Here is a 19,751-nt window from a genome sequence, read left to right as displayed (position 1 = left end):
CCCCTGCACCTGCTCACCTTTCAGCTCCCCGTGGCCAAGACGCCCCAAGCGGCCAATGACGACTCTCCAGGGCAGAGATGTCATCTGGACAATGCCCAGGCACCACTCCCACAGCTTCTGCAGCCCGACCTTCCGTGCAGACACTTTACTCTTCCGTGACCTGACAGACAGAGGAACAGGAAGGGTCCTACACGAGTCAGTTGTCACTCAGCAGGACACACATTTCTAAGTGCGGAGCTAACAGAAGCTGACCCAATTAGCAAGGGGTCTCACCTGTTAGGTAAAGCAATGTTTACAACACAGGTCTCCAATAACTCTCCATGCAGGTCGGTGCAGGATGCCAAGAGCCAGCGCTGGTCATGAGACAGACAATAGCCCACAAAGAGCACATTGTATTTCTGGCTCGCCTCACCAAAGGACTCTCCCGGCTCTGTCTGCTTGTCTTTGATTGGGGCCAATATAAAGGGAGGGGAATAAAGCTGGATTGGACTGGGCCGCTGAAATGAGAATCAAGGTCATTATCAGCACAAGGCCAACCGAGGTAGCGTTTACAAAAAAACCCCAGAGCAACAGCAGGGAGGAAAACAGGGGCACTGACAACAGGCTGTTCCCACCACCCTCTCTCCAAGACTAAACACACCGCTGGCAATGAGGACACAGACAGCAAGAGTGTATTGAAATGCGTGAACTATAAGGGCCTGTGGCTTAGTTGTTTAAAACATCTGTCAGGAAATAGTATAAGCCATCAATGCTTGACTGAAAGAAACTAGTATATTGGAAAGTAAGAAGAAAGCTGACCAAATATCAACGGACACTAGGAAAACAGAAACTGAAGCCACAGTGAGATAGATCCATTGTGTGTAGCCTCAGGAGGGTCTGGAGTCACAGGCAGCAAACTTGAGAGACTGGTAGACACAGACACAGCTCTAGACCGAGAGGCAGAAGAGGTGCCTGGTGTGCACCGCTGCAGACGATGGCTCTCTTTACAAACTCACCTCTGGGTTCTTGAGGGTCATTTCAATGCTGGCTGCAGGCCCGAAGCCCGTGAGGGATTTAATGTGGATCTGTGTAGGCAGAGGCCGCCTGCACTGGCAGTACACTGAGAACGCCATTGACTTCAAGTATTGAATGTAGAAAACATGTTCATCCTTCATTGTCTGCAGCATGTACTGGCAAGGCACAATCTACGAGAGGCAAGCAAGTCAGTTCAAACCTCACAGACGGCTGGAGAGCAGCAAGGCATGGGCTATGGCTAGGGCGGACAGAAGGGACCTTAACTCTATAACATGTCAAATGTGACTATACCCTAATTCTTCTCAGTGACATAAAAGCTGGACATCAAATGTCCACTAGCCATTTGAAAAGGGTGGTATGGGTATGTCAGTCCTTGAGGACTGTCCCATGACTCTCATACCTTAAAGCTGGCATTTTAGTGTGTGACCATTTGTACAACATCTGACACAGCACGCTTCAGTGCTATCTAATCAGGTGGACTTGGACAAGTTAGGCTGCCAGTCTCTTCTGTTCACTCTAACTTCAGTCCTTCACTCTACAGGACAGCTTTCAATAAAGCGTTCATGAGCCATCTCCACTGTTTAGAAGAGTTAACCAACACTTCATTTAAAGTCTAGCAAAAGCACAGGGAAGCAGGTGTGCTCACTCCCTGCTCAGGAAACAAGAGCAAGCACTTTGGAAAGTGACATTTCAGTGTCTACATTGAGTATCCATTTTTAAAAAGACTTAGAATAAAGAACAATGCACCAGTATGTTTGCTAGACTTCACTAACACCACTGGGGAAAAAAGCACACCAATGTAGACCTATGTGAGCATGGCCAACATACAAGGCCCACTGTGCTATGTGGACAGGCCCAGTCTCAGCACTGCAGAGGTTGGCCCATCAGAAGCTAGAAGCCAGCCTCAATACCACAGTGAGACCTGTCTTAGGACAACAAAGTGTTCTTATGACGAGTGGCCGAGGAAAGATGTTCACATGTTAACTGGAAAAAGAGACCCCTGACCTTGTAATGAGACAAGCACAGAAACACTCTAGGACAGAAATGATGGATGAATCTAAACCATGGCACCCTGAAGGAGCCCTGCTCTCCACAGGCTAATGGATCTGCAACTCAGAGGGCTCGGAACCCTGCCTCACAGCCGCACAAAGAGCAAGCTAGTAGCCAGCGACCTGGAGAATGAACGAGCTTCTCATGTGCTCGGGTAAGTGATCCAGCATCTCCGTGTAGCAGCGCATCAAGCTCAGCAGCCAGAAGTTTCCAGAGCTGGAGTCCTCCTCCGCAGTGTAGGTGAAGGGGTCCACCATGTAAATGACGACGGCTGGAGGGTAGGCATGGCTGTCTGCAGAGTCGGGCTCCGTGGGGATTCCTATCCTCTCCCTCTCTGTAACACTGGAGAGAGAGTTGGGTGTGAAGCTCTGATGGCCAAGATAAACTCTATCGAACAAATCAATCACAGAGCCCATCCAGTCCCCAGGCTACGATCCAATGCATCAGTCACATGTCACATATCAGGCTCAACATTTCACAGACGAGATAGGAAACAGACAGCAGTACAAAAGCCAAAAGTTGCTATGTGACACCCACAACTCAGGGTCTTGGGTTTCTCATTTTCAGGCAAAGGATGCTGGCTAGTAGAGCCTATGCAAATATTCCCAAATTCCCAATTCTGCAAACATGTCTGGACCCGAGTGTGTTTGAACAGAGTACTTGTATCTGTGTTAGTCTGAAATGGGCGTTTTCTCTGACCCCTTTATTAAGTGCACACGAAGGTTTTATAACAAACACCACTACTTAATGAACTCAGTAATAACCATGCTGATTACTGGCTTTCTCTTAACACACCCTTAGAGCGCCACTTGTCACTTCTTATTAGCAAGGACAGAGAAGCATTTGACTGGATTCTGAGAGAAAGTGTGTATGTGAGGTGGAGTAAAGGGGTGTGACCAAGCAGAAGCCCCACTGTGTGACCAAGCAGAAGCCCTACAGTGTGACCAAGTGGAAGCTTTACTTGGTTGTGAGATACAAACACACCTGTCTTGTCCATCCTGTGAGGACTGGGCGCAGCTATGCCCAGGCTCAGTGTCTCCACAAGCCACATTCCCTGGGGTTCGATCTGTAGAGCTGCCCCCCGCACTGGGGTTCTGCCCTCCAACACCACCACTGAATCCTGAAGAAGAGGTAGTGTTCATCTGAGTGATGCCTGGAGCAGAGGCAGCTGAGGAGCCTGGCGGCCCAGAGGAGGCAGATGAACTACTTGCTGCGGGGTTGGCAGAGCTGCTGGAGGTGGGGTTGAATGCACTGCCAGCTGGAGGTGCTCCTGAGCCTGAATTCGAAGGTAAAGACCCAGCATTCCCAGGCGTGGCTTGTCCCTGTGCTTCTGCTGGTGGGCTCTGGTGCTTAGGTGGCATCAGTAGGCCACTGTCGAGCTGCAGAGTGGCTAAATAAGGTGCTGAAGGAAGATAAAAATCATCTTAGTGACCCAGCAGTGTCCCCTGGACACCTTGAATACTGCCACCACATATGAATACAAACTCCTACACAAACAGCTGAGTGCACACAGAACAGCTAGTCAATTCTACACTTGGCTTACAGGAAGAGACAGAAAAGAAATCACTCTTAACAAGCCCCCTTTTCTGATGTCACTGAAAACTGGACCCTTTAGCTGTGCATATGCCCACAGTTTTGACTGCGCCACGAACATGCATCCAGTCACATACAGTGCACATGGATGTTCACCCACAGTCATAGAGTGCACATGGTCACCCACAGTCATACAGTGCACATGGATACTCACCCCCAGTCATACAGTGCACATGGATGCTCACCCACAGTCACACAGTGCACATGGATGCTCACCCACAGTCACACAGTGCACATGGATGCTCACCCACAGTCACACAGTACACATGGATGCTCACTCACAGTCACACAATACACTGTGGCTATGCAGCTCTGCAAGTTCTGAAATTTTCTTCAAGCTTAAGCAGCTAATGTTGAGGAATGCTGCTGTTTTCAAAACGGCTCTAAGCACAAATAACTCCAATAAGCAAATTTAAAAACACATCACATAAGATGAGGATTTAGCTAGGCTCAGTGGCAGAGGCCTCAGTGCCAACACTCAGAAGGCAGAGGCAGGTCTACATAGTGAGTTCTAGGTCAGCCAAGGCTTAGACAGAACCACAATGCTGCACCTGCCAGGGAGGGAGAAGACTTTCCCACTGCACGGCACCAACTCTGCCATGCAAACCCTTTCCCCTTACCTAGGTGATGGCGGCAAACTTGAGCATAAAGTTTGAGTCTGGAATGATTGTCACTCTCCTCACTGCTCCATGGCTGGTTAAACCACTCGCTCACAAGCTCCTCAGTCAGCTTCTGCGCCACGGTCTTGCCCACACGCATGATCCCGTCACGGAGCACTTTGCAGATGGGCTTGTGCTGTCCCAGCCGACACATCTGACAGCAATGAGATGGTCATGACAGCAGTCACCCCACAGAAGCATGCAAGCACGCATTAGCAGCTGGCCTTCCCTGACAGACATCATATCCCTGAAACGGTTCTGTCTGTCAACTCTGGGTGTGGTCCTCTAAAGAGGCAGAGCTGCTACAGCACCATGTGTGTGGACCACTCTCCACGAGTCAAGAAGCTACCAGGGTACTCACAGGGGGTGGGCGGAGTTCATGGAATCAGCTCTAACAAGGGGGTCCCTGCCTGGCCAGGAAGAAGGGACCACATCCCCTTACTGTAGCTGCTGAGGCGAAGGCTCACTGTACTGCTTAGCTTTGGTCAACTTGACACAAACCTAGACTAATCTAGCAAGAGGGAATCTCAATAAAGGAATGCTTCCATCAGATTGGCCTGGGGCGTTTTCCAGATTATTGATGGATGTGTGAGGGCTAAGCGACTGCAGGGAGCTGGGTGGAGGATGCAGAAAAAGGCAGCTGAGCAAGCCAGAGAAAGCCAGCCAGCAAGCAGCGTTCTCTCATGGCCTCTGCTTCAGTTCCTGCCTCCAGCTTCCTGTCCTGACTTGCCTCCACAATGGGCTGTAACCTGTAAGCTAAGACAAACCTTTCCTGCTCATGTGGCTTTTCATCAGTGCTTTATCACAGCAACAGAAAACCCAACACTCCCAGAGGACACTGTCATGAGCAGGAGGTCCTACTGCCTGCAGCTCCTTCTTAGCAGGGGTGGTATACCTGAACAGACCCAGTGAGCCATGAAACTCTGGATCAGGCCAGAGGGGCATTCAGAAGGGAGACAAGTTGTCTGGGATAGCTCAGTTGTGACTGAACAGTGTTTTGGGTAGAGAGCAGGCAATGGTCAGAAGTGACAGCATCCAAGGGTTCATGCTTAACAGACGCCACTGGTTGTATGTGAGCATCCCCTCAGCTGACGTAGTCCCTGTTCAGCCAGAGTGCGAGCTCTGTTCTGTCCTAGAGGGTAGCTGAAGGTCAGCTAGGTCTTATTTGCAAACACTTCTGCAGCACTCACAGGTGCTAGCCAGCATCCTAACTGCTTTTAGCAATTATTGATTTTGTTTACGCCATCAGCACCCTGGTACTGGGCGGGCCTTGGCGCTTCAGCACAAGACTGAGGAGTCAGGCCTCTCACAACTGAAGGAGCTTACCCACTAGAGATGCAAAACTACCTTTCTGTTTCAGATAGTAATATGGCTACCAAATTTTCTAATCTACCAAAGTTTATTATTAAGATGAATGTAATGTTAAAGCACAACAGAGCATGATCCATTAAATTACCCTTCAATTCTGAGATTTTCAAGGTAAATGTTTTAGTAGCATTTCCTGGAACTCTTACAGACAAAATGGAAACAAAATGTGCACGTGCCTCCCATGTCTCCAGGGCCCATGACCCGTCCCTATTCACTCTTTAAGATCAACTCCAGGTTCGTTCCTTAGTAACAGCCAGAGGCAGCCCCATAGCAGAGAGGGAGCCCCACAGCATGCTCACCTCGTATACAGCACTCAAGTCCCTGAAGAAAGTTTTGGCTCCTTCGAGCAAGGCCTCATTTTCTGGACACACCACAATATAAGCAACATCACGGTGGCCCCCATAGGGCTCCAAGAGCAGCCTCTCCCAGAAGGGCAAGGAGAAGGGCGAGATGGTCAAGAACTCCTTGTCGTAGCCCACCAGCAGAGTGGGGATGGGCAGTGGCTCAGGAGACTCTTCGGAACCTGGAAGACAGTGCTGTTTAGGAAGGGACAGGAGTCTCTTCCCGTGCTGGACAGCTCAGCTGTCCCTGACGCTCAGACCCAGGTGTCTGAGCTATGGGAACCTGGTCCATGCTCTATGGGCCTCCTGCTATTGTATCAGCTCACTAAATGGGCCCCAGTGAAGAGCTTCACAGGAGTCAGACCATCTTAGAAAGGGCCATGGAGAGTGAGGGTAGAAGGTAGCAAGACAGGTTTACTTAAGAAGCACACTGCTTCAGCATGCTTGAGGACAACAGGGATCCTGGCCACGGAGCAGGAGGTCGAGCCAACCCTGAAGCCCAGTGACAGGCACCATGGGCTGAGGTTGTGCTCCTTTAGGAGGAAGAGCAGGGAGGCCAGGCCTTGTAGCCACCAGAGCACAGAAGCACAAAGGAAAGTCCAACCCCAAGGCCTGCTCACCGTAGGTCCCACGCCCCGCCATCTTATGGAACTGCTGCCAAGTGAGCGGCCCCTGCACGTGCTGGATGTTCTCCCAGGTCCTGCCTGTGCGCTTCTTCTGGATGGCATCCTGCAGGAAGGGCTGCAGGGACAGCAGCATGCGCACCACATCTTGGGATGAGAGCATGCTTGTGTCCAGCACTGTGGCAGGAGAAAAGGGCAGAGGACAAGGATGTCAGGGCAGCATGGCCCCTTCTAGACGCCATCCAGGGTTTCTGTTCTAGGAGATGGGCAGCATGGAGCCAGCCAAGAGGAAGGCTCTTCCGAGTTAAAGGGAAGCACCAGGAAATTGCTACCAAGAGTAAAGAGAGAAGCAGGTTGCACTACTGGAAGCATTCAAATGAAAAAAAAACTGTGAAAGAAGAAGTTCGAATCATATAAACCTGTTTCCAAGATCTTTCAGAAGACAGGGAGGCACAGAGTTCATTAGTTACCACGTTCCTTTCATTTACACATCATCATTTTGAGGATAAGGGAACAAAAAGGAAGAGACCAAGAAACCCCTGTAAAATAGCCTTGGGAAACACTGAGTGCCTTAGAGAGAAAGAGACCCTGAACTACTCTCTCTGGACAGCTCTGAAATGTACCTACTTCTCCCAACCCTAAAGCAAGCGATTATTTATTTTCTCTCCATTATCTAATTATTTCTTTTATTAAAATATCTTAAATTGGGGCTGGAGAGATGGCTCAGCAGTCAAGATCACTTATTCTTGCAGAGGACTGGGGTTCAAGTACCGGCACCGACATGGTGGCTCAAAACCATCTGTAGTTACAGCACTGGGGGGAATCCTCTGACCTCTGTGGGGACCAGGCATGCACATGGTGCATAGACATACATGCAGGCAAAAAATCTCATACACCTAAATCTAAATTTACAAAGTTTTATCATATGCATGCATGTGTGCCTGCATGTGGGTACCAGCACAGGAGTGTAGGTGTCCAGAGGCCAGATGAGGTCATCAAATAAACCTCCTGGGGCTTCAGTTACAGGCCTTTGTGGGTACTTTTATGTGGATGCTGGGGACTGAACTCAGGTCCTTTACTTGGGAGTACAGGTGCTTTTCATTTTTCTCCTGAGGCAGGGTCTCACTATACAGCCCTGGCTAGCCTGGAACTTGCTCTGTAGACCAGGGTAGCCTCAAACTCAGAGATCCCCTTGCTTTACCCCTGCAAGCACATGGACAGGCCCCTGGCCACTGAGCTGCCTCTCCAGTCCCAGTTGCTCTGTTCTGTTTGGTTTCCAGTTTTCCCAGATCTGTCCTCGGGACCTTCTCTCCCTCACCCTACCCTCTGTCAGAATGCAGACTTCTGTCTGCCTTCCATTTACCTTCACAAATGTGAAGTCACTATCGTTTTAAAAATACCTTCCATGAATGATTATCTTTGCTGCTCTTTGGATGAAGCCTCTGCCCCACGGTGGCCCTTATTTCTCATGCTTCTCAGTTCCCTATGGGACATGAGCACTGAAGAGCTCAAGGCCACTGCGAAACCTCAGTGTACTGCTACAGTGTACCTGCTACAGTGTAACTGCTACAATGTAACTGCTCAATATAACTGCTACAGTGTAACTGCTACTACCTGCTCAGTGTGACTGCTACATTGTAACTGCTACAGTATAACTGCTACTACCTGCTCAGGGCAGCCCTGACCAACCACGGAAGGGTGGGGGGTCCCTCTGCCTCATGTCCTGTCACTTAAAATTTGCTTCTGAAGGCTTCCTATGTGCTTATTTAATATGCAGACAGATTACAAAGTCCAGGAAGGCAGGCAGAGGCCTTGGCCTTGGTCTCTATACCTGGATGGATCCAGAGCAGAGCAGAGCTGCCCAACTCCAAACACTGTTGTCAAGTAGAGGTAGGTTTCCCCATCTCCCTACAGTGCTAGGCACTGAACCATGGGCTTCGCACATGCAAACCACAAGCTCTACTGCTGAGCTAGACTATGGGCTGATTGGCAATTTAAAACAGCTCAAACCCCTGGGATGAGCCCCTGTAACCACAACAAAGTCATATGTGGTCACACACTGAGAAACCAGAAGGAGAAACTACTCAGGACTTGGGTGGCCAGTTTCCGGAAGGGAAAGGATCCCATAGCACTGCACACCATAGGATGACTGACCCCTACAGGCAGAACACTGACCATCAGTTCTACACACTTGGCCACTAGCTTCCACCAGCACCAGCTGTTTGGGATGGGATGGCAAGGTCTCAGGAGGCAGTTACCTGTCCTCCAAAGCTTCAGCAGAAGGCAGCCCAATTCCCAGGACAGAGGACACAGCCAGAGTCCTCAAGGCAGAGCAGACATCCCAGCCCTCACTTCTGGTCCTTTGGCCATCATGTACAGCAAGATAACTTCTACTCAAGTCTGCACTCTGCGACACCTACCGTTGCTGTGTGGCCAACAGTGTACAGTGGCACTTCTCACCAGAGCCTCGTCCACTTTCCCGCCTGTGGGATTATCCACGTATTGCCTCCCCTGTTCCAATGCATTGAAGCACTCTGTCCAGTAATCGTTGTTATCTGCCTGCACACGGTCATAAGTCCAGCTCACACAGGGGAGTGCATGGCGACTGTTGGAGGAGATGTAATCCAGGAAGCTGAGAGAAGCAAAGGGCTGCGTGTGCTGATTCTGGAGGAGAAGGAGGAGGCTTACGGGGGGCTCTGGGGCTTTCCGGGTGCCCTCCACCTGAGGAAGCAAGGTGGACTGGCAGGAGGACTGGCACATCATCAGGCGTCTCTCTGCAGCTTGGCCAATGTCAGAATTCTTCCCAAAAATATCCAGCTCATCTTCGAGGAAGAGCCCCGAGTTGTAGCCAAGTTTACGGTTCACGATCGCACTAAACCCACAGGTGCAGCGGTACTGGTCCTCCTTGGAAGAATCAGGGATGTACAGCCCGACATCTGCCCCTTTGATGTTCATGTTGCAGGCACAAATGCAACAGCTGTCAAAGTTCCTGTCCTTGAAGACATTCATCACAGAATCTGACAGAATGAGGGTGACATAGAGACTGTGGGCCTCAGGAATTGGCTGCATGGTGGCAGGCTCCACAGAGTTAAGGGGCCTTGTGGTAGAGGGGGTGGAAGCTGGTGACCCCTGATCTGTGCTGTCATACTTCACAGACCCTTGGCCACTAGCAGTGCCCCCACCTCTGGGAGTTCTTGGAGTCCTGGGTGTTCGTGGTGTGGGGACAGAGAACCGAGGGGTAGCTGGAGACGGGAGGACTCCGGCTCCACTGTTGCTGGCAGGGGCAGCGCTGTTGAGTGTCACAGGCGTGTTCATCTGTGGTGTGTTCAGATAGTCTGGGTCTGCGAGGCTCCCGACACTAGGCACGTTGCTGCAACAGACACAAGTTAGCAGTGAGGGGGCAGTGTACAGAGGCCCCCTGCACACCCCACCCCACAGCCCTGCACACACACACACACACACACACACACACACTCTCCACACCTTGACCTGCTGAGGAGCCGTGGGGAGCCTGCGTGGTAGCAGGTATGGAGGAAGCTGTGTGAGGAGCACAGAGTGCAGCCTAGACAAGCTGGAGCGCTGCGAGGCTGGGCTTGCATCCACCCTGCAGCTACATCTTTGCCATCTTTGAATCTGAGAGCCTGCCTGTGCACTTGGAGGCTATGATTCTGTAATGACACTGAAGTAGCTGTAACCAAACACACATTCAGATGTGGTGCTTTCCGAATTCAGAAGGCAGCAGCACTGTGTGACTGTTGTGCCCATCTGTCTGCCCTGCACAGGGTTTAGTCACTCAGCAGTCACTGAGAAAGACGTACCAAGAGGTTCCTAAGGATCCCCTTTCGGTTCTCTTCATCCTTCCATGTTACATACTATACACAGTCACTCTCATTCCTCACACGGACAGGGCTTACCTCATAAGCAGTGACAGTCAGGCAGAAAAGGAGATCTCGTCTGCAGTGTTTGCATGTTCTACCATTACAAAACATCTCAACACACTCCCATGGGCCCGTGCACTCGCAAGTCATCAGGGACAGCAAGTATTTCAGTTCTGATGACTTGACACATGAAGCCTGTGCTCCTCAGTGAGCTGCACACCCATATTACTTACACAGTCATTGTCCTGTAATCTTTTAGGGCCTGCACCATTGGCCCAGGTATCCCAGGTATCAGGCAGTATTTATATAAACCCTGACATACAAGGGTTTCTTGGGTTCAAACAAAAGCTGATACAGAAATTCAACAGTACAATAAATAACTATCTGAACACTCACTGGGTTCCTTTAAATTTTCCTGGTTAACAAAATTCTAAAATGATTCTGCAGTTTGGACCAAAAAGGATCCATGATTGCTAACTGAAAATCTAAGTACTTCACTTGTTCCCTAGGTAGAAAACAGCCTCATTCTTGGCTGTTCATTAAGAATGGACTGAAGACCAATCTTATGTGAAAAGTGGGACAGTCAGCAGAGAGACAGAAGTTGGCACGCCTGCAGCATTCCTGAAGCAAGCATCAGCAAGTGTCCCGAGTGTGACAGACAGGTGAGCCCAACAGGGTGGGCACAGAGGAGTCCAGCGGGACCCTGACCATGCAGAGTTGTGCCGCCTGCTCCGTAAAGCAGCTCCAGGACCCCAGGGCTAATTTTAAATGAAGCAGAGCTAACAACCAACTAGCCACATGGTAGGGGTCAAGGCATCAGACCACACCGCATCAGATCGTGTGGACAAAAGCACCTTCCTGTAAGCACAGGCTCCACAGTGCCACCAGCCTAACCTCAGCTGCAGAGGGCACAGGGCAGGAGTGATGGGTATAGTGACAGCCCAGAGCATGAAGACTACCAGAACCTGTCCAGAGAGTCTGGGGCTGACGCTCCACAGCTAGAGCCCAAATGGAGTTTGGCAGCAGCCAGGCCAGGCACTTGCAGGACAGTGGCACAGTCCTCTCCCCTCCCCACCGTGGTCTGCTGCCACCGGCTGCTAGAGCTTTCCCAAAGCTCCAGGGAGAGGGAGCCCACTGTAAGGAGTGGAAGTCCCAGGTACAGCACCCTTCAAGCCCACATAGCTTTTTTAGAAGGCAGGGCTGTTACACGCCATGGTGGTGCTAGCTCCCAAGTCCAGGGCCCTTCTGTCATTTTTTCTACCCAGTTCCTCATTCTGACACTATGTAAATTGCTGGCGTCTGTCACAGACATGTGGCCAAAAATGAGTCCTAAACTAGAAATTTGTTTTACTTGTTCCTAAGGCTTATCTTTGTATTAGTGGTTAACATTTTAATATAAGACAATATACATATTGGAGCTCCCTGCCTGACAACTGTCCCTAAGAAGGGACATGTACTGGAGCCCACTCATCTCCACAGTCCCTGCAGTGAGACCGAGCGAAGCATCTGCAACCTGCACTTGCTTGCTTATCCATGCACACATGCATGTGGCTCAGGTACACATTTGCATCTGTACTTTATTTTTACTTTATCTGAGTAAGAGGTTCTTTCTTTCAAAGAAAGCAGAGTCTATACACTGTTGATACAAATACTGTTTCTCCTGCAGGGCAGGACAAGACACCCAAGTCACCAGCCATGTCTATCTTGACTTTGCCCAACCACACCTCAACCTGTTACTGCTTTACCTAATTGTAAAGTCCCACACTGAAATCATTACCTTACACAGATCAAAGCTCCTCCCACTACCGACAAATACCAGCAACTCCAAGTGTAGATTCTATGGCAAACACCAGCTTGGAATCACACACAGCTCTCTGAAATAATCTTAATTTGTATTAAGATTATTATTAACAGGCAAGTGCGCGCGGGCACACACACACACACACACACACACACACACACACACACAAAGGAAACTTCATTTAAAAATAAATACACAGTCCTGCACAACATGGTCAAAAGGAAACTAAGCAAGCAAGCAGTCTCAGAGACTGAGCCACTGTTGCCCTGGGATGAGTCTGAGAAAAGAGTGAGGTGGTATCACATATGGTAAGGGGTAGGTAAAATCCCGCACATACTTGTAGCCATCTCTGATGGAAGAGGCTGCAGGGGGCATGGGCAGCTGTTCCATTTTAGGAGGAACTGCCCATGAGGGCCGGAACAGACAGGCGTCAGGTGTCTTCAGGGGCAGCAGGCAATGGCTCGGCAGCGTCTTCAGCGGAGCAAACATGGAGGATCCCATGAAAGGCTGGAACTGCGGCACTTTGTGCACATAGGAAAAGTCCTGTAACAATGAAATGGGGCTGGTTTAATGCTGGCAAACTGGAGCCAGCCACGGTTGCTCAGTGCTTCATAAAACCCAGGCACAGAACTGACTGTAATTCAACAGTTTTCTCCAACAATAAGTAAAAAGAAAAATCTGGTGCCAACACTGTTGGTGGAGTGACTTCTACTGACGAACTCTGGTTTCAATGGTCCTTATGCACTCGTGTGTGGGGCCCACTGAGAAGCCACCCAACCCTGGGGAAGCCCAGCCTGGTTATTACCTTTATCTCCTCTGGCTTGGGGCTTCCTAAGCCATCTTCCACTTCCATCCTGAACTCCGTGAGGTGTGTGGGGACCATGCTGACCACAGGACTCTCCATCATGCCCAGTGCAGTCACTGTCTCTGAACTTACTCCATCTTTATAGTTCATCACAGGAGAAAATGCAGGGTGCTGTTCCAATGATGGAGGGGTGGGGAACATCCTTTGCAAGTCTGCAACTGCTAAAAACAAAATAAAACGTGTGTTTTAACAGCAAGATTCCTCAAAGCTGAGACAAGTAGTCAGGCACAGCAGTGTCCACACAAGGCTAACTGAATGTCAAGACACAGGTCACCCCCAGGCAGCCACACTCCTGAGCCTCCCCTCTCCCCAGGGCTGTATGGCATGGTGCAATGCTAATGCAGTGAGCAGGGTCTGCAGAGCTTGTACCTTTCTTCCAGTAACTGACTCGGATAAAAGTGAAGGAGAGGAGTCAAGAAGAAAGTGAAAGCAATCCAACTACATTATGTATTATCAATGTCGATCTTTGTTTGCAAATGTTTATGAAATAGTAGAGAAAATAGAAATGATTTAGAGCAAGGCTGGATTGGTGGGACTGAGTCAGTCTTGCTCTCTGGGGAATGATTTCACGCTGTCTCTCTAGACTCTACAGGTGCTGTCAACAGGGCAGGGCACACAGTGGCCATCAAACAGTTTACAGTCAGAGTCTAGCAAGCCAGTGCACACTCCTGCCTTCTGTTCCCAGCAAGGAAGGAGGAGGGCTTAGGGAACCCTGTGCTCACAGAGTTAGTATATCCAATGACAAACAGTTCATGAACTGGTGAGAGGCTGACTCTCAAAGCAGGCTGTGCCTAATACAATGCAAGGGGAGGTTACCAAGCATGGCCGCTAGGTGGTGCCCTGTGTTTGGAACTAGGAGTTTATGATTATTATTACTTTTGATATCCCCATTTCCATAGCTAATGCCTTTCTTAAAGCCCCAACATTTAACTAAGCACCTAGCCCTTAAGCAGGAATGAATACGCAACAATGAACTTGATTATGCAGATTGTGCCCTGGCTGCTGCCTCGGGCTGCACACTCTCTAGGGTCCACACCCGCCAGGCAGAGCTTGGCTATGGCTGGGAGAGATCCTTCCTCAGGGCCTCACCCACCAGCTAGCAGCTCGTCTCCTTAGATCTGTAACTTTAAACAGGCTTGTTTCCCACCAGGACAAGAACACTTCCAACAGCTCACTACAGGGCGGGGGTCACAGGCAGGTATATATATATATATGTATATATATATACACACACACACACACACACACACACACACACACACACATATTAGGATTTATAACTTGAAAATGCCTGCAAGTAAGAAGGCCAGGCAAAATAATATTGGAAACTCTATACACAAATTACTGACTCTAAAACAGGCGAAAGGTCTCCAATCAAATCAATGCATTTTATTTCAAACAAAGGGTAAGATTACTGTAGGGTACAGGCTGACTCGAGAAATGTGCACTGTACCTCTAACATGTCCCCAAGCTCAAGAGCAGCAACTCTACTACTTGAACATGGCATTGAGGCAGGATTCTGAGAGTCAGAACGGTATGCTTCAAACTATGGCAAACATTTTACCAAATCAAGGCTTTGGAGGAGGGGTCTCTATCTGGGGAGAGACAGAGCCAGCGAGATGAGGGCAGAGTGAATGGGAGCGGCTTGAAGAAAAGTTGAATAGGGAACAGTAAAACAACCTGTATGTTTCTGGAATGGACTAACTTTTAACTTAATGGTGGCAAAGCCTTTAATCCTAGCAATGTTGCAGCCTTGGGAGGCAGAGGTTGGCAGATCTCTGAGTTCAAGGCCATTCTGGTCTACACTGCAAGTTCCAGGGCAGTCAGGGCTACACAGCGAGACCTTTCCAAACAGCAAAAATATTACAGAAGCTGGAGAGATGCCTCAGCAGTTAGGGGCACTGGGGAGATGCCTCAGCAGTTAGGGGCACTGGGGAGATGCCTCAGCAGTTAGGGGCACTGGGGAGATGCCTCAGCAGTTAGGGGCACTGTCTGCTCTTGCGGAGGGGAGGACCCATGTTCAGTTTCCAGCACCTATATACATGGCAGCTCACAACTGTCTGTACTCCAACTCCAAGGGATCCGACATCCCTGTCTTTCAAGGGAACCTGTACTGTGAGCAAGTACACACATACACACACACAGACAGACACACTCACACAGACAGACACACACACACAGACACACAAACACACACAGACACACACACTCACACAGACACACACACACAGACACACACACACACAGACACACAGACACACACACAGACAGACACATACACACACACACTCACACAGACACACACACACAGACACACACACACAGACACACACACACAGACAGACACACACACAGACACACACACAGACAGACAGACACACACACAGACACACACACACACACACACAGACACACACACACAGACAGACACACACACACATTCTCTCTCACTCATTCACACACACACACACACTCACGCAATTAAAAATAATAAAAATAAAATCATATTAAAAGTTAAGACACATAAACAAATAGCTTTGTTTTAAATTTCCTGTAAGAAACATGGTAAGTTTATTTCTGCTGAGGCCACCTGTCTTACTAATGCTATAAAAAGTCACAGTCCCATGTTTTCAAAGCCTCCAGCACCCTGCTCACTTCCACAAAGACAAGATAGAATTTCCGTTGCCACAGGCAACTTTAAAGTGCTCTCCACATTCTTACCATCAAATACTGCTAAGGGAGGCCCTACCATCAATGCCATTCACACTGTAGTAAGTAGCCTCACCCTGCACACTTACAGAGAAGGCAGGGCTCAGGTGAGCGCCTGGCCACTGCATCTCAGCACACTGGAGTGAGGTCAGCACATGGTGCCCACCTCTCAACTAGGAGTGCACTGCCATGAGAACGGTGCTCAGACACATGCTCTAAGAGCAGGCCCAGGCAACTGTGCACCGGGAAAAAGCAGCAAGTCTGGGAATCAGACACCAGGCCTCCACGGAGCCTGGCCAGCAAGATGCTGCTCCTAGAAAAGGGCGTGGGCAACTCCATGCAGGACTGAGCCCTGCTACTCCTTCCTCTCAGCTGCCTCCCGCCCTCCCGCCCCCTCAAACCACTGGCTTCCTTCTGAGGGTCCTCCTGGCTCAGAGCATAGAGCAGAAGCCCAAGCACAGAATTAAACAATCCGAATGGTCCAACAAACATTTTGTTTGTTTTGTTTTCTCTTAAGATTCATTCTTTTAAAAAAAGATATAATTTTAAAGAAATTCATAGGCAAATGGTCTGCTCACTGTATTGATCCTTCATTGTTACATACACAAATTAGTAATATGGGATCTTTTCCTTTTACCTGTATGCATTAGCTACAAGTGGCTACTGGGAATTCAGAACATAACAGAACTGGAACAAACTGACACAAGCTGTACACACAACACACAATTCTAGAGCACACTGGAAGCGCTCTATGACTTCTCTTTCTTGGCTACATTAGAAATGGCATGTGATGCATTCATTTCCAGAATTCCTTCCATGGGGTGTCCTAAGTAGATGTACAAGTGTCACCCAGATTGCAGTGGCTTTGATTCCGCTGGGTGGTGCCCTGGCAGATGTTATATTCATAGCTCACCACAGTCAGAAAGGCGGAGCAGAGATGAAAATCGCTGTGCTGCTTGTCCTGCTACAGCTGAGGGAGCACTGGCTCAGCACTGTGCCTGCGTCTGCGTCTGTGCCTAAGTGTGTCTGTGTCTGTGTGTGTGTTTGTGTGTATGTGTTTGTGTCTGTGTGTGTGTCTGTGTGTGTGTGTGTGTCTGCCTCTAGCCCTCCCCACCCTCCCATTACAGATTCACTTAGGTCTTGCCTTGGATCTTGCTGGCTCTTTGCTTCAGTGCTTATTTTAACTCATTAATGCAGCCTGTACTTTTAGCATCAGATGCAGAGTCCACTCTAAAGCAATCGCCTTTTAAATAAAAATGAAACACTAGTGCACAGTCTAAGGACCACCCTGCAGGATGTAGCCTTGGCTACATCTTCATACGCTGTGATGTCTCCTGCTGTATTCACTCATGAAGAAACAGAAAGGACTGTCTTATTAGTACACGTAAAAGCCCTCGTCTGACCGACCCTGTAAGTCCATGTTTCTTTCATGTTAATTAAAACCCCTACAGTGGCTGGCTGGCTATCACTATCCGTTTCCTCCCATGGCATGCTTGAGTAAGAAGCTGTGGATCCACTTACACTGTCATGATCCAATCTCTGCACATGTCCCACTTCTACATCTGAGTCAATCAGACTACATTTACGGGGTCATAAAACGTTCTGACTCGTCTTGACATGGCGGTTTTCCCCTCAATTTGTTCTCAATACCAGTCGAAGAGAACAAACTGGAACCACAGGGTGATGTGCAATGGCCTGTGTCTCCCTCAGGGTCTGAAGGGGCCACCTTGACTTTCCTCTCGCTGCGAGCCCATGTTTCCTTCAGGTAAAGACTACACTACTGGCCACCCCACCCCCAGCCCCCAGTCCCCGTGTGCATTAGCGGCCTCAATGAGAAACCTAAAACTGCATGACAAGTGCTGACAAACACTCATTATCTGTAAGTCGGTTAGAATGCTGAAAGCAGAAGCGTTTTCTGTAACGTGCGAGTAGCATTCTCTGACTTAAGAGTGTAGCTTGTGATCCGACAGAACCTCTTGCCCTCTAAACTGTGGCTTCACTGAATCTGAACACAAAGCAGAGTGACATCAAACGAGGATGGGCTCTGTCTGAGCAGCTGCCTGCCTTCTCAGAGGCTCTAACGTCTTAAGTTTCAGTTCTCAATGGTGACCATGTTGGCTTAGCCTCCTGCACCTACTTGGAGGATAAGGGCCAGCAGCTCTTCCGTCCTTCCCGGGGGGGCGCTCCTCAGTCCCAACAGTAGGCATCTTGGATGAGCGGAGAGCAGGGGACACGGCCTGAGAACAAAGTTGCATGGTTAGATCACTTGAAAGCGCACACCTCTGACACTTTAAAAAACAAAGCAAGCACGTCCTCATGAAACTCCCAGAACCACCTCCAGACAGCTATGCGGGGAAAACACAGCATCTCCAGTGAGAAGGTGAGAGAGTCTGTTTGGCACAGGCCTTCAGGTACAGGCCTCCAGGGCAATACCAGGGCAGCTGTGCCAACATGGTAGCTGGCCAGGTATTCCGGCAGTTACTGGCTGTGGGGCTGGCTCTTCCTCCGTGGGAAGAGGCAACTAAAACAGTGGTCCTGTGCTCCCCAAAGCTATCGGTTTATGTCTTATCATTCCCATTTAAAAGTTAACCTCTGTTTTCACAGAGGCAGCTCCATCTAAGAACCTCTGAATGCAGACAACTGACCAGTTATTCAAAACAAGGCAATTTCCTTACTAGAAAAAAGTACCTTTAAGATCTCAAATAGGCTGGTTACAAAATAAAGTATATCCAATAACATAAAAGAAAAGATCTTGGGACGGTTAAGAGTACTGACTGCTCTTCCAGAGGTCCTAAGTTCAATTCATCACATGTTGAACTCACTTCTGGTGTATCTGCAGACAGCTACAGTGTACTCATATACGTTAAATAAATAAGTAAATTTAATAAAATTTAATACATTTTAAAAAGATTTGATCTTACAGACCTAACACCTTTTATTTATACTTACATTATATACAGCTGAAATGTACATTTAAATTCAAACACATCTGACTGCTCAGCCAGCTGCCTCCCTCCCTCCTCCACTCACTAGGTAAATCAGTTTTATCAATAAATGCTGGAGGAGAAATCAAAGAACCTCTTATTTCAAAGAAATAAAAATTCAATTGAAAACATCTCCTTTGTGTTTAATATTGCTTAAAGTATATTCCTCAAAGAGTCATTTCTTCATTAAGGCCAATAGTAATGTTATGACTTGTACAGGGAATGAAGCCACAGGCCCAGAGCAGAGAGCCCCATCACCATCGCCGTTCGCCGTGGCCAGCAACTACGCCCTGCACGGTCCATCCCAGCGCCTGCCTGCCCTTCCTGCTCCATCTGCTTATCCTGCTCCATCTGCTTGGCTGACTGCATCACCTCCCCTCCATGCTTTACTCTCATCAGCACCAGAAGTTCCCAACATGTCGGCCCTCCTGCCCTCCACCCAAGCTCACCTGTACTCATCTTCCTGGTACTCAAAAGCGGAACTCTCCAAGGCCCAGGCCAACAGCAAGGGAACAAGTCACCTCTCCTTGTCACCTCTCCTAGTCGTCTCTCCTAGTCACCTCTCCTTGTCACCTCTCCTAGTCATCTCTCCTAGTCACCTCTCCTTGTCACCTCTCCTTGTCACCTCTCCTTGTCACCTCTCCTAGTCGACTCTCCTAGTCGTCTCTCCTAGTCGTCTCTCCTAGTCGTCTCTCCTTGTCACCTCTCCTTGTCACCTCTCCTAGTCGACTCTCCTATTCGTCTCTCCTAGTCGTCTCTCCTAGTCACCACTCCTTGTCACCTCTCCTAGTCGTCTCTCCTAGTCACCTCTCCTTGTCACCTCTCCTTGTCACCTCTCCTAGTCGTCTCTCCTTGTCACCTCTCCT

General features: G+C 49.1%; 1 protein-coding gene across 3 annotated transcripts in view; it reads right to left on the bottom strand.

Annotated features, from left to right (window-relative positions):
* Med13l (mediator complex subunit 13L) overlaps nucleotides 1-19,751 on the bottom strand; it is a 221,882-nt gene that overhangs the window by 13,005 nt on the left and 189,126 nt on the right. The window contains exons 14-25 of one of the 3 annotated variants that reach the window (XM_021222486.2): nucleotides 18,039-18,138; nucleotides 13,133-13,353; nucleotides 12,665-12,870; nucleotides 9,069-10,018; nucleotides 6,646-6,825; nucleotides 5,984-6,207; nucleotides 4,278-4,470; nucleotides 3,049-3,466; nucleotides 2,187-2,406; nucleotides 996-1,184; nucleotides 274-497; nucleotides 18-187 (exon numbers count right to left, since the gene is read on the bottom strand). In XM_021222486.2, the coding sequence (XP_021078145.1) occupies nucleotides 18-187; nucleotides 274-497; nucleotides 996-1,184; nucleotides 2,187-2,406; nucleotides 3,049-3,466; nucleotides 4,278-4,470; nucleotides 5,984-6,207; nucleotides 6,646-6,825; nucleotides 9,069-10,018; nucleotides 12,665-12,870; nucleotides 13,133-13,353; nucleotides 18,039-18,138 (3,295 nt within the window). The remainder of the gene's footprint in view (nucleotides 1-17; nucleotides 188-273; nucleotides 498-995; nucleotides 1,185-2,186; nucleotides 2,407-3,048; nucleotides 3,467-4,277; nucleotides 4,471-5,983; nucleotides 6,208-6,645; nucleotides 6,826-9,068; nucleotides 10,019-12,664; nucleotides 12,871-13,132; nucleotides 13,354-18,038; nucleotides 18,139-19,751) is intronic. The other 2 variants (XM_021222487.2, XM_029533617.1) reach the window with 2 other exon arrangements.

The sequence above is a fragment of the Mus pahari genome, chromosome 23 (genome assembly GCF_900095145.1).
Source record: "Mus pahari chromosome 23, PAHARI_EIJ_v1.1, whole genome shotgun sequence".
Classification (NCBI taxonomy): Eukaryota; Metazoa; Chordata; class Mammalia; order Rodentia; family Muridae; genus Mus; species Mus pahari.
Note: the sequence above shows the minus strand (reverse complement) of the source record. Positions and strands in the feature narration are given on the sequence as shown.